The sequence below is a fragment of the Nicotiana attenuata genome, chromosome 3, assembly GCF_001879085.1.
Source record: "Nicotiana attenuata strain UT chromosome 3, NIATTr2, whole genome shotgun sequence".
In the NCBI taxonomy this organism is placed as follows: domain Eukaryota; kingdom Viridiplantae; phylum Streptophyta; class Magnoliopsida; order Solanales; family Solanaceae; genus Nicotiana; species Nicotiana attenuata.
In genome coordinates, this window is record NC_031991.1 from 786,085 (window position 1) to 807,971 (window position 21,887).

Consider the following 21,887-nt stretch of genomic DNA (forward strand, 5'->3'; position numbering starts at 1 on the left):
TTCGTAAGTATATTGTATGTCGTGTATTCTTCTTCTTCTTCTTCTTAGAGTTTCAATCTGAAATTCAGCCAAAACCAAGTCTAATCTTCACTAAACACCCTTAAAATTGGGATATAAACTCCAAAAAATATTCCTAATTGTTTGCAACAACACTGAATCCAAACAAACAATAGTTTTAGAAATTCAAATTCCAATTCAAAGCTTCAGAGCTTTTAATGGCTGTCAATGGTGGAGAATCTAGTACTTTCAAAATTTATTGATTGACAATTTCAATTCGGATACCAATTGTGCAACATGAAAGGAAATTGCTAAGTTAAACACTACATTAAAATAATTAAAATTCATTGATGAATTTTCTGGAAAAAAAAAAAGAAAGGATAAAAAGTAGTGAAAACGAAGGAAGATAAATTGGGGAAAGAACAGAGAAGGAGAGAGAGAGAGAGAGAGAGAGAGAGAGAGCAGGGGTGAAAAAATAACTGATTCCCTATTCAATTCATACTATAAAGGGATACTCATTAATACTAATTTGTACATAATTGGTAAATTATATATGCCCATGTAATTAAGTTAAAACTTGATTAGGAAGGGTAAATAAATTTCATATGTAGTATAGATAGGTAAAAATCCCATGAAAAATCCTGATATAGAGCGTTTATATATGGGCCTTGTATGACGCGAATTCAAATTAATCGGATCCCAATATGATTACAGAATATCATTTGGGAAAAAAGGGTGAAACCTTGCAGTTACATGTTGTAGAATGAAGTATAACTTTAATTCCTCCGACACCTACAATAACTCTCTTAATTTTCCTTCTCTTCTTTTCTTTGATATGATGAACAAGTCCACTTTATTACGGATGCCCACATAGAAAATGTAGAAATAATATGCCGCTGTCCAAGAAGCTGAACAACGTTGAGGCTCAATCCAAGTGAGTATAAGTATGCTATGAACCTAATAAATTCAAACTTCATAGCGGATCAAGTTAGACAACTCACCAAACAAGAATATATATAAAGTAGGAAAAATTACCCTCTAGCCCCTCAAAATTTTAATGGCCCATGTTTTGTACCACTTTCAAAAAATGGCCCTTCGGTCCAAACATATTGCATATAGTAGCCGAAAGGAATGAGTATGACAATACAAGTGCTTGTAGCTCAGTAGATAGGGCGTTTATTTCCTAAGCTGAAGGTCGCAGGTTCGACCCCTACCTGGCGCGATGGAGCAACCCCTTTTTGCCTTTTTAAATTGTATTTTGTACTTCTGGATCTAATAATATTAGCTAAAAATTGAATGACAGTCTATTTTGTATATTTTTTGTATAATAACAGTCTATTTTGTATATTTTTTGTATAGTAATAGTCTATTTTATATAGTGACACTCTATTTGTACATTTTTTGTATAGTAATAGTCTATTTTGTATAGTGACGGTCTATTTTGTATATTTTTTGTATAGTAACAATCTATTTTGTATATTTTTGTATAATGACTATCTATTTTGTATATCTTTTGTATAGTAACAATCTATTTTGTATATTTTTGTATAGTGACTATCTATTTTGTATATCTTTTGTATAGTAACAGTCTATTTTGTATATTTTTGTATAGTGACTATCTATTTTGTATATTGATAGTTTATTTTGTATATTTTCTGTATAATGACAGTCTCCGTTTGTATATCTATTGTATACAAATTGTATAATGATAGTCGATACTATTAATCGTTGTTGTTATTGTCATCTCTTCTATTACATTACAGATAAAACTACATATATTCATCTCCTGAACACTCGACCTGAAAACAAATCCTAACTCGTTATTTTTCTCAATTCAGGAATATAACACTTGAGGCATGTATGCACAGAGCGCCAGCATATGCTTTTGAAAGTGACAGTCTAACACTTCTGTTTGAATCGTGTAACACTTCTGTTTCCTTCTCATTCAGATCCCCAAACTTGTTATATATTTGGATAACTTCATCATCTGATGGCAAAGAAAAACCAGCTGCGAATGTCACCACCAGAATCACGGGTGAAGATTCTGTACCAGCTTCCTCGTATTCTGTTCCCTGACTAGACGATTTTCTCTTCTTTCCTGTTTTCACTTTGTGATATTGCTTGTAGTTTGATCCGTCCAGATAGACTGAGTTCCTGAAGGTGGAGATGAAACCTCTGGTCTTCTCAAGAGATCTATTCTTCAAGAAAAGAGGGTTGACAACAGTAGACTGAACCTCAGAGAGTACCTCATCGACCGATGAATCGATACCCATGGTGTCAAAAGTCATGTCAAACCGTTCAGCCTAGATGAAGTTTCCATCGATACTTTTGAATTAACAACAAGAGAAACCAAAGAGGCTTTTTAAAGAGAGAGAGAGCGAGAGAGAAAGAGAAAAGTGTCCATGGAACCACAACCATAGGTTTCTGGCGCGAGAGAGAAGAAGAAAGATAGTAAGGAAGAAAGATAGGGATGGGAGGCGACGGCTACCAGTTGTTATTATTTTTAGGATATGAATTGTATGGGTAAATTTGTGGCTATGGGATGATATATGTTTGGCCCAATGGGCTACAAATGATATTTGCTCTTGAATGCGCGGGTATTGTAATAGAGAAACAAAATTTCCCGCTTTTTCAAATAAGCTCCCCCTATTCTCCTCGGCACAAACAAAATTTCCGAAGCTACTCTTCACAGATTGATTTGACATTGCATAAAATTGCCGGAAAATGCCGACGTGGCAGTTGTACTCCGCCGCCGGGAATGATTTCCGATGGAAAATCTCCGATGAAGAGACTAAAATCGAAGAGTCGAGCTTAGCCCTAGCAGCTCCTCAGCAGCTCCAATCCATGGCCGACCTCTTGCGTCAAGGTACCTACTTCATTGTTTTTTTCCCCTTTATATAAATCGTAAAGTTTCAATACGTGCATTAAGTTACATTAATCGATACAGGAAGATCGAAATTAGCGGGGAGTAGTGATACAAGTTTCACGGCGAATTTTCCAGTTTTTCGAACTGGATCCGGGAAGCCTGTGGCAGTGAAGCAGTCTTCGATATCAAGAGCTCTTTCGATCCTTAATGATAAAAACAATGTGGTCCGGGACACAGGTCTCATGTTTCATCCTTCAGGAGTAATAATTTATTATATTGATTTTGTTTTCTTTGCTATTGGTAAAGTTTCTTCTTTTGATTTTTCTGAAAAGGTATGCTGCTGGAATTACTTACTCTTAATTTAAGTTTAGAAAATCTGGTATTTAATTATGCTACAACGTGCTTCAGTACTCTGACATTTGACTTTAAAATAAGATCAGAAGCAGAAGAAGAAATGAGTCTACACTGAACCAGAATTTGACCTAAAATGTATAGAAAATCAATCTTGCATTATTCAGTGGAATATAATGTTGTAGTTTTGTAACATGTAACTCGAGTTTCTTTAGTTTCTCAATTGTAGAGAGATAGTGGGGTATATGAGTCCATATTTTGAATTTCTTGCTTTTATGGTGGTCTGGATATATGCATTATCAAATACATAAAAGTTATTATGCAGGACAAGGGATTGGAAGAGAGAACAGTTTTGCCTTTCAGGAAGCTGCGTTCCAGAAAGGCTCAGGGAAAGCTCTTAATGCTCCAGAATCTTTTTTCCTTTCTGGCTTGGAGAAACAATTTAACACGTCGAACTCAATGTTCCAGACAGGCTCTGGTAAAGCAGTTAGTATATCTTCCGCAGGTCTTAATAGGGCCAAGGCATTGTTGGGCTTGGAAGAAAATGGTGACAGTGAAACATTTCAAGGTTCTGAAAAGAAAAATCGATCTTCAGACGAGCGCTTTGGGTTTCGGAGTTCAGTTCCTTTCGTGGCAGTAGAGGGGATTGCTAACACATGGTCTACTAAAGCTTCAGCAGCTTCACTGTCTCCGTTTGATGTTAAACTTAACTCCTCAGTTTGTGCAGCGGAGGAGTTAGTACCAGATTTTCTGCATCGTGCAGATAAACCTCCTCCGATAAAGTTTCATACTGCTGGTGGTAGATCAATATCAGTTTCTTCTGAGGCATTGAAACGTGCAAGGAGTCTGCTTGGAGATCCAGAGCTGGGATGTCTTGTAGATGAAAAGGATGTGGTTGATCCATTGTTTTCTTTTCCAAAAGACCACAAATATGTTGATCACTCCTCCATTAAAGAATTAAACTCAGATACTCCTGTTTCCCTCTTATCGGCAGCAAAAGGCAGTGGCTCGTCAAGCCTTTTTACACCCCCATTTGGATCAACTTTGTACCATAAGAAGTCTTCGGTTAAAACAGAGAATCTCGCTCCAGCAAGTAACTTGATGAAGGAGTTTGATGCTGTGGCAAAAGAAAGCACGAGTAGGCCGGACCATAGTATTCCTCAGCATGGAGAAGCATTCAACAAGAACTCAGCAGCGATTGACCTAAGAGAAAATGACATCCCTTCAAAACCTAAATTGCTACAAAGGCCTTCTAGGGGTCCTTTGGTGAATATCTCAAATAACATTGGAGCTGGATCTGCAGATAGAAACCAAAACTTTGGTCAGAAGAGGAAACCTGGAAGGGGAAGTTTTGTTTCTCCATTTAAGAAGCCTCGAATTGCCAAAATTGTCACCCCTCTCAAAAGAAACGATTCCGGTGCTTCTAATGGTAAATTTGAAGTTTGTAGATAGACTCCTTAGGGCTTGTCTTAAATCTTTCTTTGACAAATTTGATATCATTTAACTAGGATTCTCAAATTCAGCACCACAATTACCCTCTCAAAAAGGAAAAGCTTCAGTTCGATATCCATTCCATGTTGCACGATTGTATATGAAGGAGTATCTTGGGGATCCCCCATCATTCCAGAGCAAGGTGAGAATGGACTGAAATAATTTCTTTCCTCAATTGATGACTTTGTTTTTGGCAGCTGATACTTGTTATGTTCTGTGGAGATCTAGCTAGAGAATCTGCCAGATGAAGTGAGAAGGATGAATCCAGATATTGCTGAAACTCATGTGTTCAATGATAAATCTTGCTCAGGTTGCATTGGAGTAAAGTCTTTCTGGGAGATGCTGTCTCAATCAGGGGCTTCTATGCAATATGTCTCTAAAGAGTAATTTCTGTACTTCTTTGCAATTTGGAAATCTTGTTAGCCGTTAGAATAGCTACAATTATCAGAAGGAATCAATTAGTTTCAAGTGTTACACTCAATAATTTTTTAGCTCTTGTAGCAGTATGTTATGTTGGTCATGGTACCGATTGGCCTATGCATCTGTGTGTCTGGTGGCTTGTGTCAGACACTACGAAAATGGTTTGGTTACAGCTTTCTCATAAAGTTCTGTGTTGAGTCACAGGCACTTGTATCTGCTACTTTTTCTTAGATCCATGGATTGATCTCTAGAGCTACAGTCATGGGTGTACTTGTCTATTGGGTTCTCAACATTCTTTTATTTTTATTTTTATGTTAATTACGCTGTATGGCTACATCAAAAAGAGGGGGGCCCTATGTCCTTACCTCGCAAAACAAACTGGGGATATAAAAGACTCTCCAGTAAGATCTACCACTATACTAGTTACAGCATTGATATACTCCAGGACATACAAGCTACTCTAGCTTGATCCAAATACAAAAAATGCAGCTATGATACAGAGTACCCATGCTAAACTACACTTATACTTCACCAGCATGCTTTTTTTGCTGTTTGTGCTTGAAGGATATTATTTGAACAAAATCCAGCCTATATAGACCTTTAGCTGCTACAGGTAACTCGTTGAAGGATAACAACAACAACAACCCAATAAAATTCCACATAATGGGGTCTGTGGGGAGGGTAATGTGTACGCAGACCTTACCCCTGCCCCGATAGGGCAGAGAGGCTGTTTCCGATAGACCCTCGGCTCAGAAAGACGGAAATAAATAACAAGAAAAGAGAATTCATTAGTAACTCCAGTAGAAACCGTAATAGTAACAAAAACATAAAAACCAAAAGATGAATGACATGCAATAACAGTAACCAAAGTCTAAGGCTCGTCGCTAAGATAAATAGCAAGAATAGTGTGGGTTCAACATAAACTGCAAGCCATCTAAGATCAACCCTAATCCAACCCCGCCTCACCCCCGGTATGAAGTAAGGAAAGCTCTACTACCCCTATCCTACAACCCTTCAGGCCTTCCTATCAAGGGCCATGTCCTCGGAAATCTGCAGTCGTACCATGTCCTGCCTGATCACCTCTCCCCAATACTTCTTAGGTCTCCCTCTACCTCTTCTCGTACCCACCACGGCCAACCGCTCACACCTCCTCACCGGTGCATCAAGGCTTCTCCTCTGCACGTGCCCGAACCATCTAAGCCTCGCTTCCCGCATCTTGTCATCCACAGGGGCGACGCCCACCTTCTTCCGCATATCTTCATTCCTAATCTTGTCTTTCCTAGTGTGCCCGCACATCCATCTCAGCATCCGCATCTCTGCTACTTTCATCCTCTGGATATGAGAGTTCTTAACCGGCCAACACTCTGCCCCATACAACATGGCCGGTCTAACCACTGCTCTATAAAACTTATCTTTGAGTATCGGTGGCACTTTCTTGTCACACAAGACTATAGATGCAAGCCTCCATTTCATCCAGCCCGCCCCTATGCGGTGAGTGACGTCCTCGTCGATCTCTCCGTCCCCTTGAATCATCGACCCAAGGTACTTGAAGCTATCTCTCGTGGGGATGACCTGTGACCGAAGCCTCACGTCCCCGCCTACTTCCCTTGACTCAGCGCTAATCTTGCACTCCAGGTACTCTGTCTTAGACTTGCTCAATTTGAAACCCTTAGACTCGAGAGTCTGTCTCCAAACCTCCAATCTCTCGTCAACATCGGCCCTCACCTCGTCAATTAGAACTATGTCATCAGCAAATAACATACACCATGGCACCTACCCTTGAATATGGTGTGTCAAAGCATCCATCACCAAGGCAAATAAGAATGGGCTAAGCGCAGAGCCTTGATGTAATCCCATAACAACCGGGAAATGCTCCGAGTCGCCTCCCACAGTCCTAACCTTAGTCTTAGATCCATCGTACATGTCCTTGATCGCTCTTATGTAGGCTACCGGCACGCCCTTCGCTTCAAGACATCTCCAGAGCACCTCCCTAGGAACCTTGTCATACGCTTTCTCCAAGTCAATAAACACCATGTGCAGATCCTTCTTCTTATCCCTGTACTGTTCCACTAACCTCCTGATATGGTGGATAGCTTCCGTAGTGGAGCGGCTCGGCATGAACCCAAACTGATTGTCGGATATAGACGTCGTCTTCCTTACCCTCACCTCCACCACCCTCTCCCAGACTTTCATGGTATGGCTAAGTAACTTAATACCCCTATAATTGTTACAACACTGGATATCACCTTTGTTCTTGTACAACGGTACCGCTGTACTCGACCTCCATTCCTTCGGCATCCTTTTCGTCCTAAAAATTACATTGAACAACCCAGTCAGCGATTCCAATCCTGCTCTACCCATACACTTCCAAAACTCAACCGGAATTTCATCTGGCCCGGTCGCTCTACCCTTACTCATCTTACGCAAAGCCCCCACGACCTCCTCCACCTTAATGCGCCTGCAATACCTAAAATCTCGGAGACTCTCTGAATGCCCCAAGTCCCCTAGCGCTATATCCCGGCCCCCCTCCTCATTTAGAAGACCATAAAAGTACGTCTACCATCTCTGCTTAATCTGGGACTCTCCCATCAATACTCTACCATCCTCGTCTTTGATGCACCTTACTTGGTCTAAATCCCGGGCCTTCCTCTCCCTCGCTTTAGCTAGCCGAAACAACTTCTTGTCCCCGCCTTTCTCCCTTAATTCCTCGTATAGACGGCTAAACGCTGCATTCTTAGCCTCTGTAACCGCCAGCTTTGCCTCCTTCCTAGCCACTTTGTACCTCTCTCTATTCGCTCTCCTCTCCTCCTCGCTTGTGCTCCCTGCCAATTTCGCGTACGCTACCTTCTTCGCCTCCACTTTACCTTGGACTATGTCATTCCACCACCAGTCTCCTTGGTGCCTGCCCGAAAAACACTTCGATACACATAGCACCTCTCTCGCCGCCTCCCTCACATAGTTCGCCGTCGTTGACCACATAGTGCTTGCGTCTCCACTACTCCTCCAAGCTCCCATAGCGGATAACCTCCCCTCCAACTCCTGGGCTTTATCCTTGGTTAAAGCTCCCCATCTAATCCTCGGTCGGCCACGAGCATACCTCTTCTTCTTCTTCATCATAATGCCGATGTCCATCACTAAGAGTCTATACTGAGTCGCAAGGGTCTCTCCCGGGATAACCTTGCAATCCTTGCACAACCCTCTATCACACCTTCTGAGGAGAAGGTAATCGATCTGAGTCTTCACCGCCGAGCTTCGGAAAGTAACCAGATGCTCCTCCATTCTTCGGAAAAGTCGAGTTCGCAATCACCAGCTCGAAAGCCTTAGCGAAGTCTAATAGCGAAGTACCTCCTCCGTTCCTATCACTAAGGCCAAAGCCACCATGCACCTCGCCATAACTACCAGCAACCACCCCAATATGGCCATTAAAGTCCTCTCCAATAAATAACCTTTCGGTAGGTGGAATACTACGCACAATCTCGTCCAAGCCCTCCCAAAATCGCCTCTTAACCTCCTCATCCAAGCCCGCTTGCGGCGCGTAAGCGCTAACTACTTTGAGGGTGCACTCACTAATCACCAACTTAATAAACATTAGCCTATCATTCACTCGCCTAACCTCAACCACAGACTCTCTAAGATCCCTATCCACCAACATACCCACTCTATTCTTACCCCTCACGACTCCAGAGTACCACAACTTATACCCGTCCGCATTCCTCGCCTTCGGCCCTGCCCACCTAGTCTCCTGGACACAAGCTTTATTAACCTTTCTCTTCTGGAGAATCTTTGCCAACTCAATAGACTTACCCGTCAGCGTGCTTATGTTCCACAACCCGATCCTCAATCTACAAGCTCCCTCTTTCCCCTTACCCTCCCCTGACCCACTTTAGCAGACATAAGGCGATGAGCCAGTGCTTCATGGGACAAAGCATATGGAGTCAACATGTATGAAATGACTGGCAACATGTTTCTTTTTGAATTTCCGAACAGATACATGGCGGAGCAGATTTTGCAAGGAGACTGGAGATGGAAAAAGTTCAAGCTTCATCTGGAATGGTGGAATCATACTGCTGGATGCATTCCAAACTCACAAATGGTGGAAACATGCTGGATTAGAGCCATGGGGATTCCTTTACATCTATGGTCACAAAAGATCTTCAAAGAAATAGGAGATCTCTGTGGTTGATGGATAGCTACTAAAGAAGAAACCGATCTCAAAAATCATCTTAAGTGGGCTAGAATTAAAATTGTTGGTGATGGCGGAAAGATTCCCAATGAGGTTGGGATTGAAAGAGACGGGATCAAATTTTTCATCCCAATCTGGGCTGAAAGACAGGCAAGATTTGAGCTGAAGATGCCAGAAAACGAACAATGCTTTGAAGCAGAGAGATACTTGAACAATCAAGTGGGATGCACCATATTGCAAAACACTGATAAATGAAAGGCATGTGTGCAACTTACACATGGTTCGAGTTCGATAAATCGGAGCATTAAAGTGACAAACAACGAGCTGAAGTCCTATGACTCTGATTTGGCTGCACACGTCATTTTTAATGATCTCTCATGTGAGTTCTGTGATGAAATTACCCTGAAGCCTTATATTGAGGAAATGGGAGGCCCTTCTTACTTGAAGGCAAAAGAGTCCAATCCAAGGGATCCAATCTCCAATGCAAACCTTGAAAGGATGCCAAAGGCAACACTTAACAGTAGCAATCAGCCAGAAGGTGGAGCAGAGATAGCAAGACTGGAACAGAAGGCAGGGGAGCAGATCATAAACACAAATATGGGGGAAGATCAAGCTGGAAGTGCTTTGGAGCAACAAGAACAACTAAAGCACTTCGGCTCTATACAAGATTAGGAAATCGAGGAGGTGACTCCTATAGCAGTTCAGCAACACAACCCATTAATGGATAAAGACATGGATGCAACACTATGGGTCCATCAAAATATGATCAAATTGGGGAAAATGTTTGGAGTAGATTTTCAAGGCCATGAAGAAAAGCATTGGAGTTGTTAATGCAAATTGACAGTTGCAGACAGGTTAGAAGGGTGGAGACAGAGTTGGAGGTGAAGAAACAAAGGTTCAAAGGATCACTGGAATTAAAAGGATTAACTTCGTTTGATGTCAAATTCAAGAGTGACGGGAAAAGGAGTAGGGGAAGAGATCTATCAATCATTTCAATATGAAGATCAAAGTAATTTCCTGGAATGTAAGGGGATTAAACGACAAAAAGAAAAAGGAGATCATAAAAAGTCAAGTGCAGAACTGGAGGGCAGACATTATATGCATGCAAGAGACAAAAGTGGAGGGGGATATCAAGGAAATAGTCAATCAAATATGGGGTGAGAGATGGGTGAGGTATGCAAGTTTAGAAGCTAGCGGCACGAGAGGGGGGATTTTGTTATTATGGGATTGCAGAGTATGGAAATGGGAGGTTTTACTGACTGGTGCATACACTTTGACTTGCAAGTTCGAGGCTCTTTTACAGAATTTTCAATGTCACATAACATGAGTGTATGCCCCAAATTGCAGAATAGAAAGGAAAATAGTATGGAGAGAAATTGGTGCAGTGAGGGGATTGATGGAAGGTCCTTGGGCGGTTTGTGGTGATTTTAACGTTACAAGGTACCCTTTTGAAAAACGGGAATGTTCAAGGAGGTCCAGAGCGATGGTGGAATTCTCGGATTTTATAGAAGATATGGAGTTGATAGATCTTCGACTTGAAGGAGGCTACTATACTTGGTTCAAAGGGGGCAATCATACAACCGCTTCAAGAATTGATAGATTTCTCATTTCAGAAGAATGGGATGAAAGTTTCAGAAACATCAAGCAAACTATCCAACAAAGGCTGATTTCTGACCATTCACCTGTGGCTCTATACTGTGGTGCTTGGGAACAAGCTAAATCATACTTTAAGTTTGAAAATTGGTGGCTGAATGTGGAAGGTTTTGTTGTCAGAATTAGAGACTGGTGGACATATTTTGAATTCTCAGGAAGACCAGATTATATTTTAGCTTGCAAGTTAAAAGCTCTCAAGGGCAAGCTAAAAGAATGGAGCAGAAGTTGTGAAGGTAATTTGGGATTGCAAAAATCAAAATTGTTGAGTCAACTCGCAGGTTTTGAGGTAACACAACAACTAAGAGCGCTGACAGAGGAGGAATCAGTGAGGAAGGCAGCTACTCTAATGGAGATTGAGGAACAACTCAAGAACGAAGAAAGTGCATGGAGACAGAAATCAAGAGCTCTGTGGCTCAAAGAAGGGGACAGGAATACAAAAGTTTTCCATCGCACTGCTAATGCACACAAGAGAAACAACAACATTGATCAACTATTGATTCGACATGAAGTAGTCGAGGATCCAGACAGAATAGAGAACGAGATCATTGAATTCTACAAGGGGTTATACACAGAACCTGAAGAGTGGAGACCAACGGTCAATTTCGAAAATAGTCCAAGAATTTCTGAATCAGAGAGGGAGTCTTTACAGAGTATCTTTGAGGAACAAGAAGTTTTGAGCTGTCTGAAGATGTGTGCAAGTGACAAGGCCCCAGGTCCGGATGGATACACAATGGGTTTTTTCATAAAGTGTTGGGACATTTTGAAGGAAGACATCATGGAGGCCTTCAACAACTTCCATTCCCAGGATATGTTTGAGAAAAGCTTCAATGCAACATATATAGCTTTGATCCAAAGAAGACAGGTGCGAAAGAATTGAGAGATTTCAGACCGATCAGTCTGATAGGGAGCTTCTACAAACTGCTCTCAAAAGTCTTGACTGAAAGACTTGGGTGGTAGGGAAAATTGTCGATGCTCAACAAATGACTTTCATCAAAGGAAGACAACTAATAGATGCAGTGTTGATTGCCAACGAAGCTGTGGATTCAAGAATCAAAAAGAAAGAACCTGGAATCTTATGCAAATTAGATATTGAGAAGGCCTATGATCATGTAAATTGGAGCTTCCTACTCAAAATGTTAGAACAAATGGGTTTTGGGCAGAAATGGAATAGATGGATAAAATTTTGCATATCTATTGTAACATTCTCCATTCTCATAAATGGATCTCCTAAAGGTTTTTTCCATTCACACAGAGGTCTAAGACAAGGTGATCCTTTATCTCCCTTTCTATTCATTATAGCCATGGAAGGATTGAACAACATGATCAAAACGGCTAAAGTCAGTGGATGGGTGAAAGGTTTTGAGGTAAACAGGAGTGGGGCAAACAATCTAGAGATCACACATCTCCAATATGGTGATGATACTCTAGTCTTCTGTGACGCTGAAAAGGAACAACTTAGATTCCGAAGGATCATTTTGGTTTTATTTGAGGGAGTCTCGGGATTGCACATCAACCGGAGAAAGAGCAATATTCAGTCATAGAAAAGTGTGAGAAGAAGTTGTCAAGATGGAAATCGCAATACCTATCATTGGGGGGCATGCTAGTTCTAATCAACTCAGTATTAGACTCACTTCCTACTTATATGATGTCTTTGTTCCCAATTCCTGCCGGCATTTTACAGAGATTGGACAAACTACGAAGATCATTCCTTTGGCAAGACAATAAGGAGAAAAAGGTCTTCCCTTTACTTAAATGGAAGACACTCACACTGGCTAAAAAACAAGATGGTTTAGGAATAAGGAATTTGAAGAATCAAAGCAAGGCTCTTATAATGAAATGGTTATGGAAGTACTCTCAAGAACCCCAATCTTTATGGGGCAAAGTGATCAAAGCTAAGTATGGTGAGGAAAATAACTGGGTGTCAAAAAAAGTCAGAACATCATATGGTGTAAGTGTGTAGAAATCCATCAGAGAACTTTGGCCTATAATGAAGCATCACTCTTCCATAAGAGTGAACAACGGAAGGAACACATCATTCTGGAATGATAACTGGTTGGGACACGGAAGCTTAAAGGAAAGATACCCCGATATGTTTGGTTTAGCACAAAACCAGCATAGGACAGTAGCTGATATGGGGAGTCATCAAGGATGGGAAATCGCTCTCAGAAGACGGTTGAATGACTGGGAGATAACAAGATTAGCTGACCTTTACAAAGAGCTGGAAGCATTTAAAGGATTACAGGAAGGGTTTGATTCACTTTGAAGGCAGAGGCACAACAGAGGGGTTTATCAGGTGAAGGATGCATATAAGATTTTGAATCATAATAATCAACAGGTAGACGCATGGCCTTGGAAACATATATGGAGAACAAAGATTCCATACAAGGTAGCATGCTTCACTTGGCTACTAGCAAAGGAGGCGGTATTAACCCATGATAATCTCATAAAAAGGGGAATTTCTCTGTGTTCAAGATGTTTTCTATGTGGGGAAAATGCTGAAACTATCAGCCATTTATTTCTACATTGCAAGATTACAGATCAACTATGGAAAATCTTTATTAGTCTTAGGGGTATTTCATGGTCAATGCCATACATGCTTAAAGATGTTCTTTATAGCTGGGAAGAAGCTGGAGCTGAAGCAACTAGTAGAGATAGATGGAGGACTGTCCCGGCTTGTATCTGGTGGACAATTTGGAGGGAAAGGAACGCTAGATGTTTTGAAGATAGAAGCAATCCAGTACAGAAGATCAAACTCAATTGTATTCTTCTTTTTTGTTTTTGGTGTAAACAGATTTACACAGAAGATACATTGACAATCATAGACATACTAGGAACTTGCTAGGTCTCAAATCAGAACATCTACTTATCCTCTTCATGTAAATTTGGTTTTCATACTGATATTATTAATATATACAATAGTTACCAATTCAAAAAAAAAAAAGGGAGGTACCAACTCCCGATGGAAAGAACCTGGAAATATGACTTGATGCACCCGGTGATGCTCCGCTCTACTCGCCCGTATGCCTCGCGCTTGCCAGGGCAGTCGCAGCAATTCCCGCGAGTATAACCTGGGTGCTTTGGAGCCCAACGTCCAGCCCTTTGTGACTGCCAAATGGCCTGCTCTGCTATGCTTGCCCGTGCACTTCCCACCCGTCACCAAACAGCAAGCAAAAGTGCTACCTGAAACACACACAACAAACCACGGGACCAAGAAAAGGAGAGGACTGTCGCCGGAACGGTCGCTGGAAAACAGTGCCGGTCCAAGAAACAGTGGTGCGAAGAGGAAAGGTTTGAAGAAAGGGAAACACAGAGGAGGGTGGTGTGGTTGGGCCGGAAAAGCAGAAGAAAGACGAGACGGCGCCGGTGGATCGCCGGTCGCCGGCCAAGTTGCTGCTAGGGTTAAAAGAAAGGGGAAGAAAGAGAGAGACGCGGGGAGAGAGAAAGAGAGGAACGAGTACTTACCTAGTTCACCTGGACAATTGCCGACGCTGGGGATTTGCCGGTGGAGATGGAGATGTTACCGTTAGGCTTATCAAAGAGAGAGAGAGAGAGAGAAAGGCGTCTGATACTCGTTGAAGGATGAGGTACTCAAATCATCATTTTCTGTACTCCATTTAGCTAGAGCATCTGCTACATGGTTAGCTTCTCAAATACAGTGGCACACTTCTCAATTCTCCTGATTAATGATATTTTGTATCTGACTAATGGTGCTCCTCATAGACAATTCTATCGCTTAATATTGTTGTATGTCTATCAAAATTCGTCTGCCTTTTAAATTGTTCTTCAATATGACCTGCTTACACATTCTTCATCATTCCAATAGGTGGGTTACAAATCACTATAAGTGGATTGTTTGGAAACTTGCATCTTATGAGAGGTGTTATAGTACCAAATTTTCTGGGAAGCTTTTGACAATCTGCAATGTACTTGAAGAATTAAAGTACAGGTATAAATTGAGTCAGTTTTGCATTTTCTCTTGGATTTCAGAGGTAGAATAAAACATCAATTCATCCTTTGGGCAGATATGAAAGAGAAGTAAATTATGGTCATCGATCTGCAATTAAGAGAATTCTAGAAGGAGACGTCCCACCTTCTTCGATGATGGTGCTCTGCATTTCCAAGGTCTATTCAATTTGCAACTCCCCAGTTGGACCTCAATTTTCTTTGTCTGACACGACCGAAAATGGAGCTTGTGCAAAAATTGAACTGACAGATGGGTGGTAAGAAAAATATTAATATCTATCACCATATTATAAGTTGGATTTCATGAATCATGCAGAACTTGTTTGTTTCACAGGTATTCAATTACTGCTGTCTTAGATATACTATTATCCAAGAAGTTGGCTGCTGGAAAGCTGTTTGTTGGCCAAAAGCTTAGGGTACCACATTAAATTAATGGTTGTAGTCTATCCTTTGTGTAAGAGACTATCAGAATTTCATATTGCTTACAGCTTATCTTGTCATCTAAAGATCTGGGGAGCTCGATTCTGTGGCTGGACAGGTCCTGTTTCACCACTTGAGGTTGTTGCCTTTAGCAGCTTCTATATATTGGTGCTTTCATGGGCTTTTCAAGTTTCTATTGTCATTACTAAAGGTGTGCATCAATTTCAGGTGTCAGGAACGACTAGTTTGCTACTGCATATAAATGGGGCATATAGAGCTCATTGGGCATCTCGTTTGGGGTTATGTAAGCATTAGTCATACCAAGAACTTATGACCTGCATTTACATCCTGACAATGCCATTAAAGTATTCTCTTTCCCCTTTTGGCCCATCCTGCTTCATGTAAATGTTGTTAGGTAAAGGTGGTGCCATTCCATTATCATTTTTGTCAATCAAGGATGGTGGAGGTTCTGTTCCACTTACATTGGTCGGAATTTCAAGGATATATCCTGTTCTCTACAGGGAAAGGTAATTGAAATTTGTTACGGAAGAAAATTAGTTTTGAGTCTGATGAAAATCTATGACATCCAGGTTAAGGAATGGTGGTTTCGTTGTAAGATCTGAAAGGATGGAAGCTAAAGAGATGCAGTCTTTTAATCAAAGGTGATACTTGCAAACTTGCTAAAAGATTTCTCTCCATCCTTCACTTGATATCTACATTATGAGTTCATTTTTAGAATTGCATACATTTTTGTTTTTTAGCTGGAAGAAATGAATCACTCTTTCTTTAATTGGTAAAAACTATCACTTAAAGGGGAAAAAAAAACTCAACTGATACAGCCAATCCTTGCCTCTGGATGAGAATGGAAATGAGTTTGGCTCTCTTCCTTGCATCAAGCAAGTACTGCCTAGCTTTTGAACAATTTAATAGCTATGCGCTTCCCACTTCTATCTTTATCCCTTCAGACGGTCGATTTGAATTGCATCATTTATAAACATCCAATATGTCCACAAAATGCATTTCGTCCTGTGACCATTTGCTGCTATCACATGCTTACTTGAATATCTTCTTGTAATAAACTGGCATTCTGACCTTTGTATCTTCCTTCCAACTTCTTGCAATTTGCAGTACTAGCTTCTTGGTTTTTCCTCATCTGAAACCCGTGATACATCAAGAAATGTGCCTCAACTCCTTCATTGTAGGCCACTGTTGTCTGATGCTAGTTTAGTAACATTCATGGCAATAATCTTATTGATCACTCTTAAGTCCACATTTGATTTATTCAATAAATATGATTTCCTGGGTGCAACATATATAAAAGTGTCACAGTTGGTTTATCTGTAAGGTGATCCTTACTTCCCGCTACTATTATGTGTGATTTTCATCAAAAGCTCGATGGATCACACATCTGTATCAATATATTATATTAGCAATAGCTATCAAGAATTGGATAGCAGATTAGTTTTTAAATGAAAAACGTCAATGGAATTGAGTAATGGTATATGTCAACTAATTTGACTATAATTTTGGTAACTACAACAGTCGCAAATTGCATGAGAACACCTAAAAATCTTCACTTGGATATATTTACTACTCAAAACATTTGACCTTTGCTTTAAGATTTAAGCGGTTCAACCATTCTGGTCATAGTTGAATACTGGAATGAGGCATGAAAATGAGGTTAATGGACAATGCGGATAGTGTCTCTTTTTGTATTAGGCAAAGGATCAATGAAAATAACTTGCACTGAGCTGAAAGAATAACATCAAATAAATCACTAAATTTTTTGTGCTATTAGAGAAAAATAGAACAGGCAGCGGAGAATAGTTGTTAAATGAATGCAAGGAGGAGTGGACATAAGAAAGGATTGGACAACTCAATGTGGCTAAATGTTCACTCCTTCCCCTGTGTGCACGGGGGTTGAGCTTAGGTAATTCTTGAACGAGACCTATCATACAACTCTCCAGTTAAAGTTGCTTTAGTAAGCCTTCAATTTTAACAGCGGCCAATTGTCTGCCCTCATCAAATTGATTGACATCCTCCAGCAAACCAGTATCACTCTGTTGAAATGCAGTCAAATCATCTGGTAAATCCAATCTATGGGGAATGAAGATGTTTCTTTAAATGAATTATGCATAACACAAAAATATGTTTGGTTGTATGTATCTGTATGGCTTGTTTGACGGCTAGGTGGTACCGACTGGTGGATTGAGCAGCTGGGTTTGGTTTGAATTATTAGTCTGGTGGTTGAAAATAAAGAATGACGAGAAGTGACAGTAAACAAAAGTACAAATGTACAGTTTGCTCAATATCAAAAAGCTTGATCCAGCTCTAGTTACGAGAAGCTGGTGCTAGCCTTTTCTTCTGAAACATAGTGCAAGCGCTCGAGCCAATTTTGCAAATTATGATGGAAAAATGTCTTCATAAAGCTTAATAAGTTTCTGTAACATAATCAAGCTTGTGAGTTTTTCAATAGAGAAGCCAAAAGGTTCTGCTTGCTATGTCATTGTTTTCACTGTCAGTTTTTTCCCTCTTTCATATTAAGAAACTGACATTCTAGGATAGAGATCCTTTCTATCATGCCTATCTCTTGGATTTGTTGTATTTACCAATACAAGTCCCACTTTCATGCAATGCTCTTTAAAAACTATTTGATGTGTTTTTTCTATGAATATCTGTGATATTTATTGATAAGACATATATTTGTGAATTATCAATCTAGACGATGTAGAGTTGTGGAGGGAATAACCTCAGAATCTCAAAGGGCAAAGAGAGATGCGTACATTGGAAGTGACCATGAAAGTGAAGAAGGGGCAAGAATTTTGAAGATACTAGAGAGAGCTGCAGAACCAGAACTTCTGATGGCAGAGATGTCTAAAGAACAGTTGAATGCATTTGCATCCTATCAAGCAAAGTTGGAGGTGTGTTCTTTTATACTTGCTTTACTATAGGAGGTTGGTTAGTCATGATTCCTTTTCGTCATTTTCAGGCATCGAGGCAGTCTGACCTGCAGAAATCTCTTGAAAAAGCTTTGCAAGCTGCTGGACTTGCTGAAAGAGACGTCACTCCTTTTATGCGAGTTAGAGTTGTTGGATTGACTAGCAAAAGTACTCCATCGAAGTGCTGCCCACAGGAAGGCTTAATTACAATTTGGAATCCAACTGAGAAACAGGTAGTGAAAATGAGCTTTAATATCCTCTTGGTTATCTGATTTTGCTCTGAATTTTTTTCTTTAATCTTATATCCCCTCATTTTTGCTAATATATTTCTCAATTCTGTACTACTTCCATCTCTAACTGATTGTTTTATAGCAATCCGAGCTTGCAGAGGGTCAAGCTTTTGCTGTTACAGGGCTTACACCGATAAGCTCAGACTCGAGCACCCTTTATTTGCAAGCAAAAGGGTCCACAGCCAAATGGCGGCCTTTGTCTCCTATGGAAATTGAGGGTTTTGAGTAAGTATATGCTGCTTTCATCCTTTTACTGCACGAACTTATATATCTGATACCTGTTCCTGCAGGCCCTTTTTTTGTCCTCGCCGATCAGTTCCATTGAGTAAATTGGGTGAAGTTCCTATGTCCAGGTTGGTTCTGGTGGTAAAATCTTGGAATCAACACTTGTGCTCCTGAAGCGAGAAACTTCTTTATTCACTTATTGTGTTTCTCTGGTTCATTCAGGGAGTTTGATATCGCTGCAGTGGTTGTTTTTGTGGGGCAGCTGTATACAGAAGCTCATCAAAGTAAGCAGTGGGTATTTGTAGCTGATGGATCCACATCTACGTGTGATTCCAATGATGAATCAGAAACCGTGATGGCCACTAGCTTCACCTCACCATGCGTAGAAACTGATTCATTTGCACCAATAAACTCTAATCTTGTAGGGTCTGTGGTGAGTAAGGAGTAAACTACTTGCGGTACATGGTTTTCCTCATAGCCACCAGTACTGAACCTTTGATTTTCTGGAAGCAACTTATTGCGTATTTATCATCCTTTTTCGTCTAATGACAATTAGATATAAAACATTCAGAAAATCCTCTTTTATACAGGATATGGTGGTATATCATTAACTTCAACTCTAACGGTTCTGTTGCTTAATGGCATCTGGGCCCGTGTTTTTACTACTACAACTTTTATAAGCAGGCAACTTTTCTCTCATGGTCTTTGCATGTATCCATGCAGAACATCATGTCATTGATGCACTACACAGTATTCCTGATTAATGAATTTAAAGGGTTATGCTGTAGAGTAAAACTCAAATGTTTAAGTCTATGGTGTTTCTCTAATTTGTATCCAGTATCCACAGCTGAAACAATGAAGTTTTTGCAGGTTTCCTTTTGCAATCTCATCAAGAGAGCAAGAGATAATGTTAATAACCTCTGGGTAGCTGAAGCAACAGAAAATTCGACCTATTATTTAAATTTTGATCATTCACATTGTTCTCATCTGAAAGAAGCCAGCGCTTCTGCTGAAAGATGGGCAAAGATTTCTGGTTCGGTATGTGTCCTGGTGTTTGGTCATGATATTATATATTAGCTGCATTTTTTCAAACTTCTATTCTTTCATTATGCAGAGACTTGAAAAGCTTAGGGGGAAAGTTCTATCTATAATTAGCTGCCGCTGAACTTGAAGTTTGGTAAGTAATTTCCCGAGGTAACTTAATCAGTTTTCTTATTTCTTCTTTCTTCTTTTTCCTTTAGAATGGAGTGTAGGCTGAATTTAATATCATAGTAGGACTTGATGGTGCGCGTAATACTGCAGGCTTGTATCCTAGCTAATGAAGAGGATTAAGATGTACTCCTTTAAGGGCTGCAACTTGATGCCATATATAGTGAGACCTATTTATATATGTCTAGTCTTCTGCAAACTTGATGCACTGCGGAGATATCAGTCGGTAAGTCAACAGATAATTTAAGGACAATTCAATTACAAGACACTGGCGCGACTTTGAACAGTACATTTTATTTGATTATTCAGTTTTATTAGTCGCCCTAATATGCTACTCCTGTCAATGGATGTCCCTATTATTTCCAACTTCTTCTTAAATCTTGTCATCTATGATGCACAAAAGTACTAATCTTTATCTTCTTTTTGTTCTTACGCATCTTGTAGGGTCACTACAAGGCAAAATGATCCTGCCAATATTAGGATTTTGCTGTGGTTGAATAGAAGTCCAGGAGTTGCTGTCACTAAAACAAACTGCCTTTTGTTTTAATTAAGTTGGCTTCAACCATTAGCAACTACTTTTGTTGGTTTTAGTTTCCGTCATCTTAGCATCAACTTTTCTGTCTCGCATTATGTGTTTATGTGACTACATTTCCCATCATGAAGGTTTAATCTCTGTACCTAATATATTTAGGGAGAAAGCTTGGTTTAACATAGGATTCGTACTCTTTTTTGGGTAAATAGGCCAAAGGAATTGTAGCATTGGAGAGCATGTTTGAAACTTTTTTAATGAATTAATCATGATTTGGGTTAATATTGGTAAACATATCATTATATTTCTGTGGGTCATTGGGGGTGGGTTAGCTACTTTGATTGATTACTTGTTAAACTTTGAAGGAGCAAGGACCTTTAGGGAGTAGTACATCTAACTGTAGATCAAATAATCTGAAGTGGTAATAGTACAAGTTATGCTTTATCTAAAGTTAGTAAATTTGGCTGTGCTTCTCGCAATTGTAAAAGTCATGGTAATATTGCAAAGACAATTAATAGAAAGATAACGAATTTATATTCGACTCCTCTTCTTGTTCGAAAGATAGTGTTTTAAGAAAAAATTACAAGAAAATACACATGACTTTACACCATAATAAAAAATGGCTCATGTTTTTAAGTTTTATCCGACCTAGCTCATATTGTACATATTTTGAAAATACTAGCTCTTGCAAATTCAAAATTTGTGTTCTTACAACCATTGCTTCTAAAAGTTATGGAGTTAAATTTGTGTTCTCACAACCATTACTTTCACTCTCTCTTCTTTTCACATCTTTTATATATGCTTCAAGGGGCCGTCCGCATTACTGCTTCTCCCATTACGTCACCTGGTTGCAATGTAAAAAACTTGAAGAGTCGAAGTCCACCATTGAAGGCTATTCAAAGCTTTGCTTTCAAAAATAGGACTTTTTGAGTTGTTTAGTTGTTTGGATCGGGTGTTGTTCCAATTGATTGAAAATATTAAAAGGAGTTCAAAATTTAAATTTGAAGTGATTTGGAGTAGATTTGAGTTAAATTTTAGAAATAACGCAAGAAAGAAGACGAAGTCAATTTTTTGTATAATTATGTATAATATTGTATAATAGTGTATAAACATATCTTATACACTATTATAAACCTTTATACAAGTTTCCGTAGACGAACTTCTTCCACGATTTTCAGTTGCAATTCTTGTTCAAAACCAGTCCAAATCTCCTTAAATGACTTCATATTTTATGTACAACATCTTTATACTATTTCTAACAAGTCTAAAAAACACCCACTCCAAATTTCTCACAAAATCAAATTCAAAATTTAAACCGACATATTTAAGCTTGTTAAAAATCTAATTTTCA

The 21,887-nt window shown here is 39.7% G+C and overlaps 1 protein-coding gene across 3 annotated transcripts; it reads left to right on the forward strand.

The window, feature by feature from the left end:
- Window positions 2,612-20,818, forward strand: LOC109223180 (protein BREAST CANCER SUSCEPTIBILITY 2 homolog B-like). Of its 3 annotated transcripts, none has more exons than XM_019387389.1 (21): window positions 2,612-2,863; window positions 2,945-3,100; window positions 3,540-4,643; window positions 4,723-4,847; window positions 4,934-5,088; window positions 14,785-14,907; window positions 14,984-15,181; window positions 15,259-15,340; window positions 15,432-15,482; window positions 15,573-15,648; window positions 15,760-15,871; window positions 15,935-16,006; window positions 18,067-18,265; window positions 18,334-18,516; window positions 18,656-18,798; window positions 18,864-18,926; window positions 19,021-19,231; window positions 19,669-19,836; window positions 19,913-19,992; window positions 20,101-20,233; window positions 20,452-20,818. In XM_019387389.1, exons 1-19 carry the CDS (start codon window positions 2,722-2,724, stop codon window positions 19,961-19,963), a joined length of 3,414 nt encoding a protein of 1,137 aa, XP_019242934.1. In that variant the 5' UTR covers window positions 2,612-2,721; the 3' UTR covers window positions 19,964-19,992; window positions 20,101-20,233; window positions 20,452-20,818. The 3 variants fall into 3 exon arrangements, with proteins under 3 accessions (XP_019242934.1, XP_019242933.1, XP_019242935.1); XM_019387388.1 differs by having other exon boundaries at window positions 19,913-19,975; XM_019387390.1 differs by having other exon boundaries at window positions 4,738-4,847; window positions 19,913-19,975.

Coding starts and splice junctions, on each gene's coding strand:
- LOC109223180 (XM_019387389.1), top strand. CDS start 2,722: ATGCCGACGTGGCAGTTGTACTCCGCCGCCGGGAATGATTTCCGATGG. Junction 2,864..2,944: donor GGCCGACCTCTTGCGTCAAG/GTACCTACTTCA, acceptor TAATCGATACAG/GAAGATCGAAATTAGCGGGG. Junction 15,182..15,258: donor ATTGAACTGACAGATGGGTG/GTAAGAAAAATA, acceptor TTTGTTTCACAG/GTATTCAATTACTGCTGTCT.